Source organism: Chrysemys picta, chromosome 8, assembly GCF_011386835.1.
Source record: "Chrysemys picta bellii isolate R12L10 chromosome 8, ASM1138683v2, whole genome shotgun sequence".
Lineage (NCBI taxonomy): Eukaryota > Metazoa > Chordata > Testudines > Emydidae > Chrysemys > Chrysemys picta.
The window spans coordinates 28533562-28556586 of NC_088798.1; the positions used below are offsets into that span (position 1 = coordinate 28533562).

General features: G+C 42.3%; 1 protein-coding gene across 3 annotated transcripts in view; it reads left to right on the forward strand.

The window, feature by feature from the left end:
• The window catches only part of PRKACB (protein kinase cAMP-activated catalytic subunit beta), a 118728-nt gene that overhangs the window by 92515 nt on the left and 3188 nt on the right, over positions 1-23025 (forward strand). For all 3 annotated transcript variants that reach the window (XM_005294436.5, XM_005294435.5, XM_005294438.5), the window contains exons 5-9: positions 1687-1769; positions 2386-2512; positions 5435-5530; positions 5927-6049; positions 14898-15062. In XM_005294436.5, the coding sequence (XP_005294493.1) occupies positions 1687-1769; positions 2386-2512; positions 5435-5530; positions 5927-6049; positions 14898-15062 (594 nt within the window). The remainder of the gene's footprint in view (positions 1-1686; positions 1770-2385; positions 2513-5434; positions 5531-5926; positions 6050-14897; positions 15063-23025) is intronic.

Genomic DNA, 23025 nt, shown 5'->3' on the forward strand with positions numbered 1-23025 from the left:
TAGAGCAGGACAGTAATACTTTGCACTTACCTTTATTTAATTTAATCTTATCAAAGTCCTTTTTCATTGTAATCTTGTCCTCCAAAATGCTTCCAACTCTTTCCAGCTTGGTGTCATTCACAAATTTTATAAGCATACTCCCCATTCCCTTATCCAAGTAATTAATGAAAATATTGAATAGTTCTAGACCCAGGACAGACCCCTGTTGGACCCCACTAGATATGTCCTCCCATTTTGACAGCAAACCATTGATAACTACTCTCTGAGCATGAAGAACAGGAGTACTTGTGGCACCTTAGAGACTAACAAATTTATTTGAGCATAAGCTTTCATGGGCATGGTTTGTCAACCAGTTATGCACTCACTTTATAGTGATTTCTTCTAGACTACATTTCTGTAGTTTGCTTACGAGAATATTGTGGGACAGCCTCAAAAGCTTTACTACAATCACATCTACAGCTTCCCTCCTATCCACTAGGCCAGTAACCCTGTCAAAGAAAGAAATTAGGTTAGTTTGGCATGAGCTGTTCTTGACAAATCCAAGCTGGCTATTACTTATCACCCTATTACCCTCTTCATGCTTACAAATTGATTGTTTAATAACTTGTTCCAGTGTCTTTCCAGGTATCGACATTATGCTAACTGGTCTATAACCCCCCAGTCCTCTTTGTTCCCCTTTTTAAAGATAGGTAGGTACTATGTTTGCCCTTCTCCAGTTCTCTGGTACCTCACCCATTCTCCATGAGTTCTTGAAGATAATTGCTAATGATTCTGAGATTGCTTTTGCTAGTTCCCTGAGTAAATTGGGTGAATTTCATCATGCCCTGCCAACTTGAATATATCTAATTTGTCTAATTATTCTTTAATTTGTTCTTTCCCTGTTCTGGCTCATGCTCCAGATTGTAATTAATGTTAATTGTATTAAGCATCTGATCACAATTAACTTTTTTTAAGAGAGGACTGAAGCAGAATAGGTACATTAGACCACTGCATGAACTAAAGTGCATTCCCTGGGTTAGTTCTACAATTGTTAGAGGTCCACTAGAAGGAGCTGCCCTCTCTTTCTAAACAGTTGTGGGAATATACTTCTCTAAAGATATCAGACCAGATCCTCAGCTAGTTTATTTCTGTGTAGTTTCATTGATTTCAATGGAGCTGTGTTAGTTTATTCCAGCTAAGGTTCCAGCCGAGCATTGTACAGGATTAGCACTCTTACGATTTACCGTGAGACTGGTTGAACTCTCCTCTTGCTTATGGTTGTAAACCTTTCAGATCAGTGGTAGCAGGGCAGAACATAAACTAAGCCTTTTATGGCTATTACATGCCGCCTTTTGTTGAGTACAATTACGATCTACTTAGTAGATTATAAGCTTTGTAATGATACCTTACAAGAGACCTTTTGCATAAAGCATATTCCAGTAACATTATATTCACACTCATTAGCATATTTACATAAAACATACGGAGTGCAACATCAGAGTGGTGGTGTCTATTTCCTGTGTCTGACTTTTCCCCCACCTACTGTATGCTGTTTTGTGTTGATTATGGTGAGTATATGGTTAGAGATTAATCTTTTACTTCTTTAGTAAAAAGTAAAATGTGCTTTACTTGAAAAATTGTTTTCTATAGAGATTGTAGAATGTTGAATTCTTAATATTTATGTGTATCTTTTTATTTGATTCTTAGGATAATTCTAATTTATACATGATTATGGAATATGTCCCTGGTGGTGAAATGTTCTCACATCTAAGAAGAATTGGAAGATTCAGGTAAGATACTTAATTAGATTATTCCTTCAGAAATAAAAATCTTAAATTTCTAGTTTGTGTATATTTTTTTTCTTAAAACTGTAATAATTAAAGAAAAGCGTTTTAATTGCATAATATGGGTACATGCCTTTTAATTTTTCCCCTTGTCAGTGAGCTGAAATCATGCAGTGGAAGTCTCCTAATTACATTTATTAGTTTGCAATTAGTTAATATAGGCTTTCATAATCTGTACAAGAAAGAATCCTGGGATGAGTGTATAGATTGTCATTGGCAATGTTTTTGGTTTCTAAAAGTCAATCCAAAAGACCAAGTGAAATGAAAACCTCATCTTGCAACAAAGCAGAAATTAAATAAACAGAAAGATTTATCCTATGGAGCATGTTACCCCTTGTCTTGCATGTGCAATTTTAAATGTTATAAATCGTGGAGGATTGAGATTATGGGTATTTGGATACTAAAATCTTGTTGGTTCCCTTTGTTCTTTTTCTATCACATAAATAACTAGGAAACAATTGCTTGATATTTAAATTGTCTACAGCTTTAAGAATGTGACGTTTTATATTGTAATTACGTAAGGCTATTGTTAAAGGCATAATAATGTTTTAATTCATTGCAGTGAACCACATGCACGGTTTTATGCAGCTCAGATAGTGCTAACATTTGAGTACCTCCATTCACTAGACCTCATCTACCGGGATCTGAAGCCTGAAAATCTTTTAATTGACCAGCAAGGATATATCCAGGTATGATGCAGGTGAACATTTATATATTTCAGAGTTTTGTATTATGCTGGAGGTTGGGTAATTCCTAGCAAGTGCATCTATGAATTATGGGAAGTCACAAACCTTGTTGAAGCTGGTAGATGTGACAGTCATCTTCCATTCAGGCTAAATGAGGGAGTGATTAAATGCCCTTATGTTTAGTAATGGATGAAATAATAAGAAGCCACTGCCCAAATCTCTGACCATCATGGGAAGGCTGGAGTAGGAGCTGAGCTATGCAGTTTGAAAAGTTTTTCCTTGGATCTGAATGCAAATGAAGGGGTGGGTATTGTTTGGTGGATCTGTTTGTGACTGTGAGCCAGAAACACACAGGCCAACAGGAAAGCAAGCAGAGAGCCAGGAGACACAATACATGAATCACTGGTGACTTGGCCTTGAGAGAGAACCAAAAGAGAGCTTTTGGGGCAAAGTTCTGATTGGGAAGTAATTGTCTCCTGTTTGATTCTACTGTGTTTAAGGAAACAGAACTTTATGTGCATTATTTATAAATACACATGATGGCATCAGAGAAATAACTCTCTATCATCAATTTCTCCTCCTAATGGAAACAACCTGCAAGACCCCAAATATTGGCTAACCGCTCAGGCTAAAAAGGGGTAAAAACGTAGGTTTATGCAAACGTAAATATTTGAATCTCACAGTACAACTGTTGAACTCAAATAGCAAGTTCTTGACGTTTCAGGAAAACTCCCATAAGGCATCTTCCACATATGCCTCAAGGGTGTTAACTGTGCATTGCTTCAAACAACATAACTGCAAATAAAAATTCTCTCTTGATAAGTCTGATTAACAGTGTGACTGAAATTATAAAACAGAAAACCTCAATAGTTTGTCCACTCAGCCTGAAAGCATAAATGGAAAAGAACAAAGATCAGTGTTTGTGATTTGGCTATTTCCAGTAAAGTCTTCGTAACAGCCATCTGTCTTTGCAAGAAAGAGGAATATGTATTTGTCTTATACTGAATAAGTGGTTTTTGGATCGTCGTAAATGATTTTTTTGAGCAGTGGCAGGTCAGATTATTTTATTATTTATTTTTTTATTTTTGGTGGAGGAAGAAATGCTAACAAAGATATATGCCCTATTTATCTAGGTAAAAGTTCCAGTCTTCTTCCACATAAAGCAATACCGTAGTAGTGGAGCTATGGAAACGTTCCTCTTCCATTTTGCATCTCTTTGCATCTGAAGGAGTTTGTATTGAATAGTATATAATGTCTGAGAAAGTATTTCAGAGGGATTATATCAGAAGTTACTATCATCTGAAAAGACCTCCTTTATGATAGCTTACTCTATTACATAATGTTACACTGATGGTGCCAAAAGGGTACATATAATCCAGGGGTCGGCAACCTATGGCACGCGTGCCAAATACGGCACACGAGCCGATTTTGAGTGGCACGCAGCTCCCTGCCGTGGTCCCGACCACCAGCCCCATTCAGCCCCACCCCGCCCACCGCTCTCCCCTGTGGGGGCAGGAGGCAGAAGCTTGGTTCTGTGGCAGCCAAGCCTCCCCCCCTCCCCCGCTTCTTCTCCCAGCGTGGTGCTTTCCTTCCCCATCTCCTCTCCATTCCTGCGCCAATCAGCTGATGACCCTTGCGAGGGGGAGGGGGAAGAGCGGCAGCGTGCACACAGCTCCGGAGAGGACACAGAGAGAGGTAGGGATGGAGCCTGGGGGAAGGGGGTGGAACAGGGCATATCCCTTCCAGCCCCCTGCCATGAGCCGCTCAGGGCAGGGGGCTGGGAGCACCCCCACAAGCCGAGCACCCCAGCCTTCTACCTTGCACCCCCCACCCCTCTGCCCTGAACCCCCCCACCCCAACACACACACAGCCTTCTGCCCTGCACCCCCACAGCCCCATCCCTTTGCCCTGAATCCCCACACACACACTCAGCCCTCTGCCCTGAACCCCCCCACCCCAACACACACCCAGCCTTCTGCCTTGCACCCCCACACACCCCCAGCCCTCTGTCCTGATCTCTGAACCCTCACACACACACCCCAGCCTTCTGCCCTGAACCCCCTCCCCCAGCCCTCTGCCCTGACCCCTGAAACACCCCCCATCCCCCAAGGTCTGGGGTCCCGGCCACAGGCCCTGATCAGCCCTCTGCCGGCCTAGGTGAACAGAACCCCAGGCTGGCAGCGAGCTGAGCAGGCTGGTGGTGTAAGATCAGCATTTTAATTTAATTTTAAATGACGCTTCTTAAACATTTTGAAAACCTTGTTTATTTTACATACAATAGTTTAGTTATATAATATAGACTTACAGAAAGAGACCTTCTAAAAACGTTAAAATGTATTACCGGCACACGAAACCTTAAATTAGAGTGAATAAATGAAGACTTGGCACACCACTTCTGAAAGGTTGCCGACCCCTGATATTATCCTTATGCAATTTTGCAGTAAAAATCTCCCAGATTTTCAAGGAGTTGCTGATCTCTTGACCAACTGTTTTTTTCTGATCACGTTGTCGAGTTATTTATGGCATCTACAGAAGTTGTGACCCATTATCAATAATCACATTTTTAGCTATATTTAATAAGACTGAAGTAACAGTAAGGACTAACATTTAATACAAGTATAATTCATCTGTAAGATGATAATCCATGGTTAGCTCTCATTGCTTTGCATTTTTTTAATACAGTGGCTTGTGCTAAGGGTGCCATATCTTTCTTTTTTTTAGTTTTATCAATTTTTTCATAAGTTTGTGTGAATTAAAGGATCAAAATAACTGGCTAAACAAGATGAAGTCTTACACCATGTTGAACAAGACATAAATGGTGAATTGCTTCTGTGGATGAAGATACTTTTCAAAACATCTCCCAAATTGAATTTTTTTTTAAACTACACTTAAAAATAATTACAAGTACTTTTCTTTGTGCTCCAGGTCACAGACTTCGGGTTTGCAAAAAGAGTAAAAGGAAGGACTTGGACGTTATGTGGAACTCCAGAATACTTGGCTCCTGAAATAATTCTCAGCAAGGTATTTCTATATATAATCTTAAGAACAAGCACTGTCTTGTTGTTCAGGCTTGACATTTGATCCAATTTGATCCTTGGTGGGTGGGTGGGTGCTATTTGTGCTTTCTTCTGGTGGGTGGGTTGCTGCACCTGTGCAGAGTCCCACTGAGGCTCTGCCCAAGCACAGCAATCTGTGCAAGACGTTTCAAGAACTGAGCCATGAATAAATCTCATAGTGCATCATCCATGTGTGTTTTAAGTCGTCTTCAAACTGGAAGTCATGAGGCAATTAATTTTGAACTAGTCTGTGTTTTAATGTTTTATACTAATACTGTATATTTTATATTTATAAGTGTATAGGAACTCTGAAATTTTATTAGCTATGGTAAAACAGTAATATTTCCCCTTTATCTCACAGGGCTACAACAAAGCAGTGGACTGGTGGGCATTAGGAGTGTTAATCTATGAAATGGCCGCTGGATATCCTCCATTCTTTGCAGATCAACCAATTCAAATTTATGAAAAGATAGTTTCTGGAAAGGTATGCAAAAGGGGTCTATTTTTAAAAACTCTTTGTTTTGTACCATGTCTTTGCAGAGCTTTTACTGTAACCTGATTGTCTACTGAGTAGATCCACAATTCACTGATTTATTAGAGGTTGATCCATTTAGATAGAGAATTAGAAAAGTCCATAACAGGTACTTTTGAATCCATGGACATCCTTACTGCAATAATAATTTTTAAAAAGTGCATACATTTTTTAAGTCTCTGAAATATTGCTCTGTTTAAAGTTTAAAAACTCTTGCATTCCCACACCCCAAATTTTATATTTTCGTGTTTAAAAGAAAATGGCTAAATAATCCAGTAGGTATATGTCACACATCCACAGGATCGGTGCTACATCCCGAACTTTGAACAGTCTCTAGGAGGCACCCCTTCGGTGTGCCAAACCTTCAAAGGGTCTCTCTCTTCCTGCACAGACTAGGCCATGTGGCCTAACTGCCTCCTTTAGACTGAACATCTGGGGCTCCAGCACTCCTCTTTCACACCATGAAGTCTGCTGAGCAAATCCAAGTGAGATAGACTCCTGGTAGAGACTTGTGTAATCTTCAGGGACTAATGAACCTCACCAAGCATTTGCAGTGACACTCAAAGTGCTGTCAAAATAATGGGGTTTATTAGTCAACACAGCAATGGGAATCCTTAGGTTAGCACAGAGAAAGGAAGGTTAAAGCATAGCCCATTCCGGTTAGCCCTACCAAATTCATGGTCCATTTTGGTCAATTTCACAGTCATAGGATTTTAAAAATAGTAAATTTCATTATTTCAGCTATTTAAATCTGAAATTTCACGGTGTTGTAATTGTAGGGATCCAGACAGAAAAAAGAGTTGGGGGAGGGGTTGCAAGGTTATTGTGTGTGTGTGTGTGGGGGGGGGGGGTATTGCTACCATTATTTCTGGGCAGCTGGAGGTGGTGACTGCTGGCTGGGTGCCCAGCTCTGAAGGCAGAGCTGCCACCAGCAGCAGCACCGTAGAAGTAAGGGTGGCATGGTATGGTATTGCCACCCTTACTTCTGTGCTGCTGCTGGTGGGGAGCTGCCTTCAGAGCTTGGTGCCTGGCCAACAGCCACTGCTCTCTGGTCGCCCAGCTCTGAAGGCAATGCAGAAGTAAGAGTGGCAATACCATGAACCCCCTAAAATAACCTTGCCACACACACCCCCCAACTCTCTTTTGGTTCAGGACCCAATTTGAGAAACGCTGGTCTCCCCGGTGAAATCTGTGTAGTACAGAGTAAAAGCACACAAAAGACATTGACATGATGAACCACCATATCACTTCATTCAGTGATCTCATCAGATCTCCTAACTTAAACAGGTTTAACTGGTTCACCGCTTGTACAAAAGATCTTGGGGAAAACCCAGATGGTGCTGGTGATTCAAATACTGGCATTCCTCCTTCTAAGTCAGTATTGAACTAATGTTGTAGCATGGTGTTACAGAATATTGCTTCTGAGGAGTCTATCTTTTGGATGAAATATAAAATTGGGGACACTTGTGTTTACTAAATTTCCTGTGGCTCTTCCTGTAAAAATAGGTTATTAATTTCCTTCGTTACATTTTGCCTAAAGTATTGACTTTTAGAATGACCACTCTCTTTAATGAAAGATTCTTTAAACTACCTATTCATTAAGATTTATCTTCATATTGGAAAAAGAAGGTTCATTTTTGCAGTTATTATTGTACCTAAATTTTCTCCAGTTTTATCATTCGATATTTTTACTGACTCTGGGAAGGAAGGATGGTCTAGTGCATTGGGCACTGGATTTTGAACTCAAGAGAATTGGATTCAGTTCTCAGTTCAACCACAGATTTCCTATGTGACCTTGGGCAAGTCATTTTACCTACCCTCTGCCTCAGTTCCCCATCAGTAAAATGGCATTAATGTTTTCCTGCCTTTCAGAGTGTTTTGAGGATAATATTGATTAGTAATTGTAAGGCACTCGGATACTACACTAATGAGAGCCAAACACATGCCTAGACAGATAAATCGGAGGAGCATACTTAGCTATCAGAGCTGATGATTTTGCCACATCTCTTCACAAATTAAATAATTCTGCGCACTGCATTTAACTCTTAAATTAATTATTATTTCATAGCTACAGAATACCACTGACGAACTGGGCGTAGTGAGTGCCAAATTCTGGAAGCGTGGACGTGGCAAGAGACTTTGTTTTCAATTTCAGATCCTGCATTAGATTTTTCTGATGGTTCTTCTTGGATCATTTAAGGCCCTGTAAAACTATGCAGTGAAACCTGTATCAACTGGATCTTTTTTAAACATTATTGAAGCACAGTTCATGCTAACCTAGTTTACCTTGCCAGTGCAGAGTGGATATGACTATTTTGTGTTTGAGATGGTCTGTTAAATAGTCACAAATTTACTTTGACAAGGCAAACAAACTTTCATGTGTTTGAAAAGTGCTCAGAATTGTTCAGCTAAGAGCTTGATTGGCAGTGTATGGGTATCTATAGTGAGATTATAGTATAAATACATTTCTAGATTGAATTCTCACATATGACTGCTGAGTGTGCAATTAGCAACTAATTAGAAATCCTAATCCTCCTAATCCAATACATGAGTTCAGTGGCTATGGGATGCCCTTATAATGGTAATTTACTAAAGACAAAACACCAGGGTCAAACAGTGTTGGGATTCCCTCTGAGACTTTTTCCACTCAGCTTATCCAGAGCACCTTGTCCAGTTCTCAGAGAACACTTCATGGAATCTAAAAAACTCAGTTCAACTCCAGATTTCATCACTCGGGAATCTTTATTTGGCATTCAGCAAAGCTATGCTGATTTGATCCTACTCAAGTTATAGGGTGTACCACACATCCAAAGTTACACAAAAAACATCTTCCTTTATACATTGTACTGCATTTGCTATACATTGCATCACACGTTATTGGAAGCATGCTCTGTCCATGCATTGTCCAAACTCAACCTACTCTTTACCTCATCTCTACATTCCTAACTTATTTTGTCCATTGTTACCTTGTTCATAGTAAATGGTTCCCAGGGTATTCTCCCTCTTATCTTAGTTGGCTCAGACATTCTATCTTTTAAGCCTACTGTCCTATTTACTTACCTTATTTAGCACAAATGTTCTGTTTTCAGCATAATTATCTGTTTACCTCCCTAATTCTATCCACCAAGAAATGAGCCCTCCCTTCAGGTGTTGATTACTCCTGTCAGTCCAGGCCTCAGCTACAAACTATCATATGCATTCAGCTTACCCTTTCTCAGTTCTGTAAGGAAAAATAAATCCTGTAAGATTTAAACCAGTTAAAGATAAGCCTTTTATTGTACTAAGGAGTTATAGCTCCAACTGTGGCAATGTGAGTTTTAGTAGTTTCATCATTATCTCATGTATGTATTTTTTTTGGTAGGAATTTTTAGTAAGTATTTATATTTCCCTGTCAGTTTTCACAGATCTTATATATTCAGTTTTCTTTTCTATAATTATGGTTTTCCAAATCAGAATTAAAATTGCTGTCCTCATTCTTCAAAAATATTTATTTGATTTCACCAGCGTAAGTGGGTACATACAAACCACCATTTGTGTGAATAAGTCAGGCGAGTATCCCCTCTCTACTGGAAAAATCAGTTATATTCTCAAAAATGGGGAGGCAAAATCTGATGCTAGCTTAAAATTTGGTTTTAAAAATTATTTGATGAAAGGGGACCCAGGAGTGTTGGAGAGACATCAGTTAGTAAAAACTAAATTAGCTTCTTAGGGTATGTCTACACTACGAGAGTACTTCGATGTAACTTAAATCGAATATGTGGAATCGATATTACAAAGTCGAACGTGTGTTTCCACACTAAGGACAGTAATTCGACTGCGTGAGTCCACACTAACGGGGCAAGCGTTGACATTGGAAGCGGTGCACTGTGGGCAGCTATCCCACAGTTCCCGCAGTCCCCGCTGCCCATTGGAATTCTGGGTCGAGCCCCTAATGCCTGCTGGGGGGAAAAATGTGTCGAGGGTGGTTTTGGGTAACTGTCGTCATCCAACCGTCATTCCCGCCCTCCCTCCCTGAAAGCGCTGGCAGGCAATCAGTTCGCGCACTTTTCTGGTGATTGACAGCGCGGACGCCATAGCACTGCGAGCATGGAGCCCGCTGCGACCATCGCTGCAGTTATGGCCGTTGTCAACACCTCGCACCTCATCATCCACCTTTTCCAGAGGCAGATGGTGAGAAATCGGGCGAGGAGGCTACGGCAGCACGATGAGGACATGAAGTCTGAGAGTGGCACAGACCTGTCACAAAGCACGGGACCCCGCGCCGTGGACATCATGGTGGCACTGGGTCATGTTGATGCCGTGGAACGGCGATTCTGGGCACGTGAAACAAGCACTGACTGGTGGGACCGCATAGTGCTGCAGGTCTGGGATGAATCCCAGTGGCTGAGAAACTTTCGCATGCGGAAGGGAACTTTCCTTGAACTTTGTGAGTTGCTGTCCCCTGCCCTGAAGCGCAAGGACACCCGGATGTGAGCAGCCCTGACTGTCCAGAAGCGAGTGGCCATAGCCCTCTGGAAACTTGCCATGCCAGACAGCTACCGGTCAGTCGCGAACCACTTTGGCGTGGGCAAATCTACCGTGGGGGTTGTGGTGATGCAAGTAGCCAAGGCAATCGTTGATGTACTGCTGTCAAAGGTAGTGACCCTGGGAAACGTGGAGGTGATCATAGATGGCTTCGCAGCGATGGGATTCCCAAACTGCGGTGGGGCTATAGATGGAACTCACATCCCTATCCTGGGACCGGACCACCAGGCCAGCCAGTACATTAATCAAAAGGGCTACTTTTCCATGGTGCTGCAAGCACTGGTGGACCACAGGGGACGTTTTACCAACATCTACGTCGGATGGCCGGGCAAGGTTCATGACGCTCGTGTTTTCAGGAACTCTGGTCTGTTTAGACGGCTGCAGGAAGGTACTTACTTCCCGGACCACAAAATAACTGTTGGGGATGTGGAGATGCCTATAGTGATCCTCGGGGACCCAGCCTACCCGCTAATGCCATGGCTCATGAAGCCCTATACAGGCACCCTGGACAGTGAAAAGGAACTCTTCAACTACCGTCTGAGCAAGTGCAGAATGGTGGTGGAGTGTGCTTTTGGACGTCTCAAGGGGAGATGGAGAAGCTTACTGACTCACTCTGATCTCAGCGAAACCAATATCCCCATTGTTATTGCAGCTTGCTGTGTGATCCACAATCTGTGTGAGAGCAAGGGGGAGACCTTTATGGCGGGGTGGGAGGTTGAGGCAAATAGCCTGGCTGCTAATTACGCCCAGCCAGACAGCCGTGCGATTAGAAGAGCCCAGTGGGACGCGCTGTGCATCCGGGAGGCTTTGAAAGCTAGGTTCCTGAGTGAGCAGGGTAACCTGTGACAATTTTGTTGGTTTACAGAGAAGCTGAACCTGCCCCCGTTTCTTTACCCAGTGACTGTTCACTATCCTCTCCAGTTTCATACCCCGTTCACCCCGTTCACCCCCTTCCAACCCACGTTTAAAAATAAAATCACTGAAAATTTGTTAATGAACAACGTTTTCTTTATTTCTGTTTTCGCGGTAAAGTGTTGAAACTGGGACGCAGACTGTGGTGGGTAGCGGGTGTAGTGTACTGATGCAAAGGACACTTCTAAACTCGAGGAATGCCAGGCTCCTGCTTCTACAGTGGTCCGCACTGGCGGACTGATTGTTTGAACGGAGCCTGACACCCCTCCTGTTCAGGACTCTGTGTGTGGGGGCTATTAACAGAAACGTATTTTTTATTAGCAAATGGAAAGTTAGGGGATGAAACTGGGATGGGGGCTTGGGTGAGGCGGGAAGGAAAGGACTTATCAAATTTTGGGGAATGACAGCCTTCTGCCACTTGAGCAGTCTGCAGGGGTTGAGTAACAGTTTTCACGGGCTCTGCAGCCCCTCTTTCTGGGTACTTTCGGTGAGGGGGGTATGGGACTTTGTGGCGGGGGATGGTGGTTGCAGATAGACTGCAGCGGGGCTCTGTCCTCCTGCCTCCAGTCCTGCAGAACATCCACAAGGCGCCGGAGCGTGTCCGTTTGCTCCCTCATTAGTCCAAGCAGTGTTTGAGTCGCCTGCTGGTCTTCCTGCCGCCACCTCTCCTCCCGTTCGCTGTGTGCTCTCTGATATTGGGACATGTTCTCCTTCCACTGACTCTGCAGGGTTGCCTCGGCTCGGGAGCAGCCCATAAGTTCTGAGAACATGTCGTCCCGTGTCCTTTTCTTTCTACGCCTAATCTGCGACAGCCTCTGGGAGGGGGATGACAGGGTAGGTCGGGAGACAGCCACAGCTGTGGGATGGGAAAAAGGGAATGAATTCCTCAGAAAGATAAATTTTTGGGTGAACAAAGAAAATAGTCTTTCTCTGTGAAAAAGACCATTCACAGCACCTATCACATGCGCACTCAGGACAAGGTCGAATTTTCGGCCTTCGCATTCAGTCCCTGGGGTCTTGCAGTGCAGATCACAGAATCGGAACAGCACAGCGGAATTTGGGTAGCGGGCTGACATGGTAAGCCGTAGACTTGTGGCAGCTTAAAACTGTAATAATAGCACTGCCCTACTTTCACGTTCAAAGCAATGCTCCTAGCGTTGGCCAGTTCCTGCTGCCAGCAATCCGGCAAGCGTGAACTCTGCCCCTGTCCCACCCCCTCGCAGCTGTCCCCGGGAAAGATCCCTCTATGCTGCCCCTCTCCCGCCTCCACCGCATGGCTGTAAACCGGCGGTTACAGTTCTGTAAAGGAACAGGGAAGCAGTCCCAATACTAACATTCCCCTAATTCAAAGCAGGTCACCATGAGCGACATCACTCTGATGCGTATTTCAGACAGCGACAAAGAACGCATGCTTCGGGAAAGCCTGCAAAGACCAGGGCCGTATGCCGCCATGCTGTGCAAGGCAGTGATACCGGAGTACTTGATGGTAGCCTGGCGTGGAAACATTTCATACTACGGAGGACACAACATGGCCGCTCTGCCAAGGAACCTCATGCAAAGGCTTTCCAATTACCTCCAGGAGAGCTTCATGGAGATGTCCCCTGAGGATTTCTGCTCTATCCCCGGACATATTGACCAAATTTTACTGTAGCTGCACTGGCAAGGGCTAAACAGTAGAGCGCCTAGGGCAAACCAATCAAGATATACCGGACATTGTTAGATTTTTTTGCAGCAGTTGCACTACCAAAGACTAGAACTTTAAGTGCCTAGGACAATCTAATCATGAAAAAGCCACAGTTAATATTAATATTCTTTTCAAAATGAATGTTTACATGTTTAATCCACTTACCGGCTGATCCTTCCCCTGATTCTGGGTCCGGGATAACGCCTGGGGACGGTTGGTACGGGATCTCTGTGAGGGTGATGAAGAGATCCTGGCTGTCTGGGAAATCAGCGTTGTAAGCGCTGTCGACTGCCTTGTCCTCCTCATCTCCTTCCTCATCTTCCCCGTCCACTACCATCTCAGAGGAAGCGGGCGTGGACAATATCCCATCCTCAGAGTCCACGGTCAGTGGTGGGGTAGTGGTGGCGGCCGCACCTAGGATGGAATGCAGTGCCTCGTAGAAACGGCATGTCTGCGGCTGGGATCCGGAGCGCCCGTTTGCCTCTTTGGTCTTCTGGTAGCCTTGTCTCAGCTCCTTGATTTTTCACGCGACACTGCGTTGCATCCCGGCTGTATCCTCTCTCTGTCATGGCTTTGGAGATCTTCTCGTAGATCTTTGCATTCCGTCTTTTCGATCGCAGCTCCGAAAGCACGGACTCATCGCCCCACACAGCGATCAGATCCAAGACTTCCCGATCAGTCCATGCCGGGGCCCTCTTTCTATTCTGAGATTGCATGGCCATCTCTGCTGGAGAGCTCTGCATTGTTGCCAGTGCTGCTGAGCTCGCCACGATGTCCAAACAGGAAATGAGATTCAAACTGCCCAGACAGGAAAAGGAATTCAAATTTTCCCGGGGCTTTTCCTGTGTGTCTGGTCAGAGCATCCGAGCTCGCACTGCTGTCCAGAGCGTCAACAGAGTGGTGCACTGTGGGATAGCTCCAGGAGCTATTAGCGTCGATTTCCATCCACACCTACCCTAATTCGACATGGCCATGTCGAATTTAGCGCTACTCCCCTCGTTGGGGAGGAGTACAGAAGTCGAATTTAGGAGACCTCTATGTCGAACTAAATAGCTTTGTTGTATGGACGGGTGCAGAGTTAATTCGATTTAGCGCTGCTAAATTCGACATAACCTGCTAGTGTAGACCAGGCCTTAGTTCTTACAAAACCACTACTGTATGCTAAAAATTCAAAATAAAGAAATAAATAATCCAGAGACAGACAAGACCTAGAAAATTTCAGCCCAAGAAGTGAAAATTTGACAAAGTTATATGCCACTGGAAAAGGCCCTTTGAAATCAAAATGCATAAGCAACCTTAACTTGGGGGAGGGATAGCTCAGTGGTTTGAGCATTGGCCTGCTAAACCCAGGGTTGTGAGTTCAATCCTTGAGGGGGCCACTTGGGGATCTGGGGCAAAAATCAGTACTTGGTCCTGCTAGTGAAGGCAGGGGGCTGGACTCGATGACCTTTCAAGGTCCCTTCCAGTTCTAGGAGATGGGATATCTCCATTAATTAAATTAAATTAAATTAAATTAAACTCCATTTGTCTCTAAGTGCTCCAACTGATATGTATAATTAGAAGTGTAGAATGACTCCACAGTTTTAATTTACATGAGCATTGTTCTCTTTACTTCACAAAGGGGGAGAAAAAACAAATGTAATCTATATTGTGGTGTTAATTTATGGGTGTGTTTTTTAGGTACGGTTCCCATCACACTTCAGTTCAGACCTGAAGGACCTACTAAGAAATTTACTCCAGGTAGACTTGACCAAACGATATGGAAATCTAAAGAATGGTGTAAATGACATAAAGAACCACAAGTGGTTTGCTACAACAGATTGGATTGCCATTTATCAGAGAAAGGTAAGGCACTTTCTCATCTAAATAATTAAAGTTATATGTATTTCTGATTTCATTAAGTAAAGTCAAAGTTGGGTATTGTAAATTGTATTATGAATGGAAAAGTTAGCAAATTTGACCCATCAAATTCAGGTGTTCTGAGAAAAGCATGATATTCCTTAGAATCCTGAGGAATGCATTAAATTACAAAGGACCAGTATACTTATCCTGGGCACCTCATGCACTTCCCTGCTCCCCTAATGCATGGTTCATGCTCTACTCTAATTTCTTTCTTGCCCATCTTCAAAATGAGCTATTTCTTGCACCTCTAACTTCTACTTAATCCTTAACGTATAATGGCTACTGAAATTGTCCCTCCCACTAAGAAACCTTTACGTTCTTTGCCTACTTCTTCTCAGAAACCAGCCTGTTCTTCAGCATGGAGATGCTCTGGTCTTAATCCAGGGATTTGTCTCCAGCCTCTGCTATTACGCACCCAGCCTCTGCTGTCTCACACCTTTCCTCTGCTGTCTTCTTCTGAGGCAGAAGATGATCTCGTTAATCTTGAATACATAGAAGGTTTCTTATAAATTCTCCAATTGTTTTTCTAGCACTAGTGCAGTTCCATCAGTGGTAGCAATGTTGGGAGCCCTTCTAGTGGTTGGATGCAGGGCCGGATTTACACTTTACACGCCCCTAGGCACAGCATGTTCAGCATCTCTGTCCCGTCCCTCCCCCCGCCCACAGCATGTTTTCTTTAAAAAATGAAACTTTTAACCCACTTTTCACTTTTAGGTGCCCCTAGGCACGTGCCTACTGTGCCTAATTGGAAATCTGGCCCTGGTTGGATGTCAGCATTTTTACCACAGTGTTTTCTAGACCAGCTCAGCTTCTGAGCGGGTCAGAAAATGCTGGCAGCAAGCCTATGCTAGGGCTCCCGCTATTGCTCCCACTGTTGGAGTTGCACCAGAATGAGACCTTAAGAAAATTCTCATCACAGATACAACTGCTGAGAAGGCTGGTGGAAGGGGAAAATTTGGTTCCTGACAGAGTGAGTGAAGCAGGGTGGGACTTACTGCAGGCCCTGCCTCCCAGCAGCTCCCAGAGTCTGCTCCCCTCTGGCATAGTGCCACTTTTGTAGCATCACTAAGCACCTGGAAATTAGCCAGTTCCCAGATGACATACACGTAGGAAATGAACAGTTTCTTAGGTTAAACCAGTATTTTTCTGTCTTTTAAATAGGAAGTAGTAAAATTTTAAAATCTCATTGGTTTTGTTCTGAAAATTTTGAGAGCAGAAATAATTTATTTTGAGACATTTGTCATAAATGAGTTTTTACAGTCAAGTGACATACTTCAGTGAATATTAGTGTCTTATTCAAATGCTAACAGAGGTGTGAAAGTGCTGCTATAATAATAATTTTAAAAATTCTTTTAAAGGCCAAACCTAAAATCTGACAATAGTTTATAAAAAGAAACTGGTTGTTTGGTTGCACAAATTGACAGAACAGTAGTTGTTGTAATCACTAATGTATTAATTACTATAAGACAGGGTACTATTAACACATCTTGCATTCTTTGTGTTAAGTGGAGACATTTTAAGAAAAGATTTAACATTACAAAATTGTAATTCTCTCTTCTCTGTGTTTTTAAATGCCCGTTTAGAACACAATTTATATGCAGTGGGGATTCCTCTGTGATTTTTTCCTATAATAATAAATTAAATATTTTAATATTTTGTTACCTATGCTTAACCTCACTATCCTATTGTTGTCGAAAACTTTTTTTATCAGAAGCAAGAAATATCACTACTTTATATTACCATTTGTAAAGGATTTGGAATACTAATGAAGAATGGTTTTGCAATTAATTATTATGGGAAATAAATATTATTAGAAGGCTAAAACAATAATAGTAGAGTACAATATTAATATTTCAGGCTGTATTGAAATCTAGAGATTAACTATTATGTTTGACGCCATCTTTTCACAGTCACTTGTTTTCACCAATGCTCTCTTATAGTAAAGTCACTTGCCTAAACTGGACCTACTCTGCATAATGAAAAGATAGTTCCTTAGCAACTAAAATGGTATGAATAGTACTGTTGTGTTACACTTGTGCATAATACAGTCAGTTATTTAATATTTCAGATAAGATCAGAGCCTCTTGTTATGCATGCATAGGTATTTATTAAAACAGTGCCTGGTAATACGGCTTTAATTAAGGCTGAGCAGTATTTCCATTGCATATCCCTGTTCTCTTGTGAGCTCACCTTCAGATATTTCCTCTGGTAGGGATCTGAGAATAATATTGTGAAAAATAACCCTGTATTGCAAGGGCAAATAAACATCTCAGGCTTTTTATTTGAGCTAACAGGGGTTCCCAGGACAAATTTTTTGGAGGCAATCAGAGTGCGGCCACCAACTCTTGCTGGTGGCCACTCTCACACTTTTTCCTAAAATACTTAATTAGCTTTAAGAAAAACAATTAAATATGCACACATACACATTCAAATCATTGTAATTTATTGCTAGCTAATAAGTCCGTTGTAGAAAAGTGATATTAACATACAAATATCACTTTTCACAGCAGACTTACTCAGCCCTGCCAAGCCTGGGGACAAATTAAGCCCTGGATGAGGGGCTAAGGGAGGCAGGGGGGCTAGAGCCTGAAGCCACGCAGCCGGAGCCTAGGGCCGGCCATTGTGCAGCTGGAGCCTGGGACTGGAGCCCAAAGCCTGAGCCCCACCGCCCTTGGGAAGGTGGGGAACTCACTGGCTGCCTGCTCCTCCAGCATTGTCCCCCAGGTGTCTCCAGAGGGGAGTAGGGCCCAACCCCTGCTGGCAGCCCCGCAACCAACACTAAGGTGGTGCATCCAAGAGCAACAGGGAGAGGGAGGGGTGTTACTCCACACACACACACACAGAGCCCAAGGGGCTGTGGCCGCAGAAAAGCCCCTGGTTTTGATAAACGCTGCTTAAAATCCCAATTTTAGTCTGTTTGGTTTTTTGTTAGGGAATAATTTGGAAACAACTGGAAGGAGAATGAGGGTAATGGCAATAGGAACATATGGTTACATAGGTTAGGTATATATTCAGGCTGTTGAGCACCCACTTTTTCCTTCCTGCCTTGAGGGCAGGGATGTATGTTTGTACAAAGCCATGTGCAATGCGGCCCTGTTCCTATTTGTGGTTTCTAGCTTCACAAATCTTAGTGAGTATTACTGTGGTCCAGACATGCGTATGTTTACATCAAAGGTGGCAGTACAGGAAAGGAAGCAAGTTCTGCAGAGCTGCTACTTCCCTCCATCCCAGTGCAGGTGTGGCGCAGGAAGTTAGAGCTGCACTGGGTATAAACACTAGATAGTTTCCTCCCTCCCCAGCATAGCAGGGAGTCACTGTCTCCCTCCCAGGATCTTCCAAGTCAGTGCAGAAACATGCCACCCCTTGCACTATGCAGATCATAATGTCATGATCTAACACTAAATAATAATAGCTGATGTTTTCAGCTCGCAATCTTTTTAAATATTTGGCAGTCTGTCAGATTCACTGACACAAATTCCAGCAGGCAGATTTGTTGTGATCCTCAGAGATCCCTATGATTTGGGGTCTAAAATGAGATTAACCATTGCAAGGTTTAAAGGCAACAAAAAATGGCAAAAACACTATTTGGCTACCAGTATGTTGCACAGACACATTCTGGCTCTGACATAAAATGTTCGGCGGAAACATCACCAAACAAAATCATAAAAAAAAATATAAAAATTTACAAAAATGTTACTCTTCTCCATTAAATATAAGGTTTCAGAGTAGCAGCCGTGTTAGTCTGTATCCGCAAAAAGAACAGGAGTACTTGTGGCACCTTAGAGACTAACAAATTAAATATAAGGATTTCACTATAGGAAAACATTGATACCAAAACTGTATAGGTATCTTTTGAGTTCTATGATCTCACAAACCACTTCAGCTTTACTTTCTGGGTGGTTGTGAGATATCAGAATCCCTTGATGTCAACAAAGAATGCACCATAGTATTCACCTATGCAATATTCCCTTTGTATAAAGCTGCGTGATTTAGTTTTTGTCCTGCATACCTTCCCTCCATTCTGAAAGCCCTCACGTTGCAGTGACAGTCCTTTGAGCCAAAGAAGATGGTTTCAACTCCCTTTGGAACTTGTCCACTTTGTTTCTAACATGGCCATAGGAGGATATCACATAATATACAAGTGTGTTGCTCTTGCCACTCCACAGGGAACAAACATAGGCCTTGATGTTCAGGACTGATTTACTTGATTCCCACATGGCAGCATGTTGTGCTTTTGCTAGGCCTCTGGGGTGCACTGTAATCATAGAAATGTTGAGCTGGAAGGGACCTCAGGAGGTCAGCTAGCATTCACTGTGAGGCAGAATTAAGTATACCTAAACTATCCTGACAGCTGTTTGTCTAACCTGTTCTTAAAAAAATAAAATGATGGAGATTCCTCAACCCCCCCCTAAGCAATTTATTCCAGTGCTTAACTCCCTGACAGGAAGTTTTTCCTAGTATCCAACCTAAACCATCTCTGCTGCAATTTAAGTCCATTGCTTCTTGTTCTATCTTCAGAGGTTAAAGAGGACAATTTTTCTACCTCCTCATTGTAACAGCCTTTTATGTACTTGAAAAGTGTTATCAAGTTCCCCTCTCAGTCTTATCTTCTCCAGACTAAACAAACACAATTTGTTTTCAATCTTCACTCATAGGTCTTTTTTTTCTTTTCTTTTTTTTTTTCTTTTTTTTTTAATCTTTGTTGCTCTTGTCTGGACTTCCTCCAATTTGTCCACATCTTTCCTGCAGTGTGGCGCCCAGAATTCGACCCAGTATTCCAATCAGCACAGAATAGAGCGGAAAAATTACTTCTCATGTCTCTTACACCACTCCTGCTAATACATCCCGGAATGATGTTCGCTTTATTATTATTATTATTATTATTATTATTATTATTATTATTTTTGGCAACAGTGTTACACTGTTGACTCATATTTAGCTTGTGATCCATTATGACTCCCGGATGCCTTTCTGCAGTACTCCTGCCTAGGCAGTCATTTCCAATTTTGTATGGGTGCAACTGATTGTTCCTTCCTAAGTGTAGTATTTTGCATTTATCCTTATTGAAGTTCATTCTGTTCACTTCAGACCATTTCTCCAGGTTGTCCAGACGTTAATTTTAATCCTGTCCTCGAAAGCACTTGCAACCCCTCCCAGCTTGGTGTTGTCCGCAAACTTTATAAGTGTACACTCTATACCATTACCTAAATCATTGATGAAAATATTGAACAGAACTGGACCCAGAACTGATCCCTGCAGGACCCCACTCGATATGCCCTTCCAGCTTGACTGTGAACCACTGATAACTACTCTGTGGGAACAGTTTTCCAACCAGTTATGCACCTGCTTTATAGTGGCTCCATCTAGGTTGTATTTCTGTAGTTCGTTTAGGTGAAGGTCTTGTGAGACAGTATCAAAAGCTGTACTAAAGTCAAGATATACCACATCTACTGCTTGCCCCGCCCCATCCACAAGGCTTGTTACCCTGTCAAAGAAAGCTCTTGGGTTGGTTTGACACAGTTTGTTCTTGATAAATCCATGCTGACTTACTTATCACCTTATTATCTTCTAGGTGTTTGCAAACTGATTGCTTAATTATTTGCTCCATTTATCTTTCTGGCTACTGAAGTTAAGCTGACTGGTCTGTAATTCCCTGGGTTGTCCTTATTTCCCTTCTTATAGATTGGCATTATATTTGCCCTTTTCCAGTCCTTCAGAATCTCTCATGTCTTCCATGACTTTTCAAATATAGTTGCTAATGGCTCAGATATCTCCTCTGTCAGCTCCTTGAGTATTCTAAGATGTATTTCATCAGGCCCTGGTAACCTGAAGACATCTAACTTGTCTAACTAATTTTTAACTTGTTCTTTCCTATTTTAGCCTCTGATCCTTCCTCATTTTCACTGGCTTTCATTAAGTTAGATGTCCAATTGCTACTACATTTTTTGGTGAAAACTGAAACAAATAAGTCATTTGGCACTTCTGCCATTTCCACATTTTATGTTATTTCCCCCCCCCCCCCAATTGAGTACCAGGCCTACCGTGTTCTTAGTCTTCCTCTGGCTTCTAATGTATTTGTAGAATGTTTTTTTGTTACCTTTTATGTCTCTAACTAATTTAATCTTATTTTGTGCCTTGGCCTTTCTAATTTTATCCCTACATCCTTGTGTTATTTGCTTATACTCATCCTTTGTAATTTGACCTAGTTTCCACTTTTTGTAGGACTCTTTTTGAGTGTCAGATCATTGAAGATCTCCTGGTTAAGACAGGATGGTGTCTTGCCATGCTTCCTATCTTTCCTATGTAGTAGGATAGTTTGCTCTTTTGCTCTTAATAATGGCTCTTTGAAAAACTGCCTGCTCTCTTGAACTGCCTTTCCCCTTAGACTTGCTTCTCATGGGATCTTACCTACCAAATCCCTGAGTTTGCTAAGGTCTGCCTTCTTGAAATCCATTATCTTTATTGTGCTGTTTTCCCTCCTACCATTCCTTAGAATCATGAACTCAATCATTTCATGATCACTGACCCAAAGTGCCTTCCACTTTCAAATTCTCAACTAGTTCCTCCCTATTTGTCAAACTCAAATCTAGAACAGCCTCTCCCCTAGTAGCTTTCTCCACCTTCTGACATAAAAAAATGGTCTCACATACATTCCAAGAACTTATTGGATAATCTGCCCTGCTGTGTTTGTTTTTTCAACAGATGTTTGGTTTTGATCACTGTCCCCTTTATAACAACCTTTACCTGTTTGAAGACTGTTATCATGCCCTCCCTCTCTCATGCCCTCCCTAAACTAAACATGCTCAGTTCTTTCAAACTTCCCTCATAAATCATATTTTCTAACCTCAAATATACCTCTTTCTAATATCCATCTTTAATGCTCTTCATTCACAAGAGGCAGTAATATGTCTTTTAGAGCATCTGCAAAAAGGAGCTGATTAATGAACTTACCCAGATGAGGTGAATCTGCTCATTCATTTCAATTTTACTCTTAGAATTAATTGTAGGGAAAATTACAGAGGAGTCTCTGAGCTTATTTATATTGAATAGTGTGAATAATATCTTTGGAAGGAATAGAAACAACCTTGGTGTGTGTTTGTTTGTTTGTTTGTTTGTTTATTTAAACAGTGTAGTCTGACCTATCTAACTGTTAAACCCAACCAATTACCGTATATACTCGTTCATTAGCCCATTCGTTTATAAGCCAACCGCCCAAGATGGTTAGGTAAAAATAGCAAAGACTGTATGACCCTTTCATAAGCCAACCCTATATTTCAGGGTCTATATTTGGCTCCTGGCCTGCTAGGGTAAGCTGCTAGGGGGCCTGGACGTTTTGTTTACCTGGAGCATTCACAAGCACAGAGCCCCTCAGCTCCCAGGGTCCGCGGTTCGCTGTTCCCAGCCAGTGGGAGCTGCAGGAACTGGCGTGCCACTTCCTGCAGCTCCCATTGGCTGGGAACGGCGAACTGCGGACACTGGGAGCTGAGGGGCTCTATGCCTGCAGACGCGCCAGGTAAACAAACAACAATGTATTAGATATTCAATTCAATGATTCCATAAAGTTTAAAATCATCAAATTTTGGTGTAGGCCTATTTATAAGCCGACCCCCGCTCTTTGATGCATTACTTTTTTACCAGAAATATTCGGCTTATGAACAAGTATATACAGTACTTCATCTAATCACAGGAGTCAGCCTTTTGAGACATGCTAAAGCTAAACTGTTGAGTGTGTTATGGAGATGACATCATTGTTCTCCTCATAAAAATAACTACAGCGAAGGAGTTCCTTGGATTTTTTTAATCTTTCAGTACCCCTTCATATCATTGATTATGTCCTAATTCTAGGACTGGTTGGATGGGCTCTCGCTTCTCATTTAAACAGACTTTTTCATCTTCGGGAGCTCTC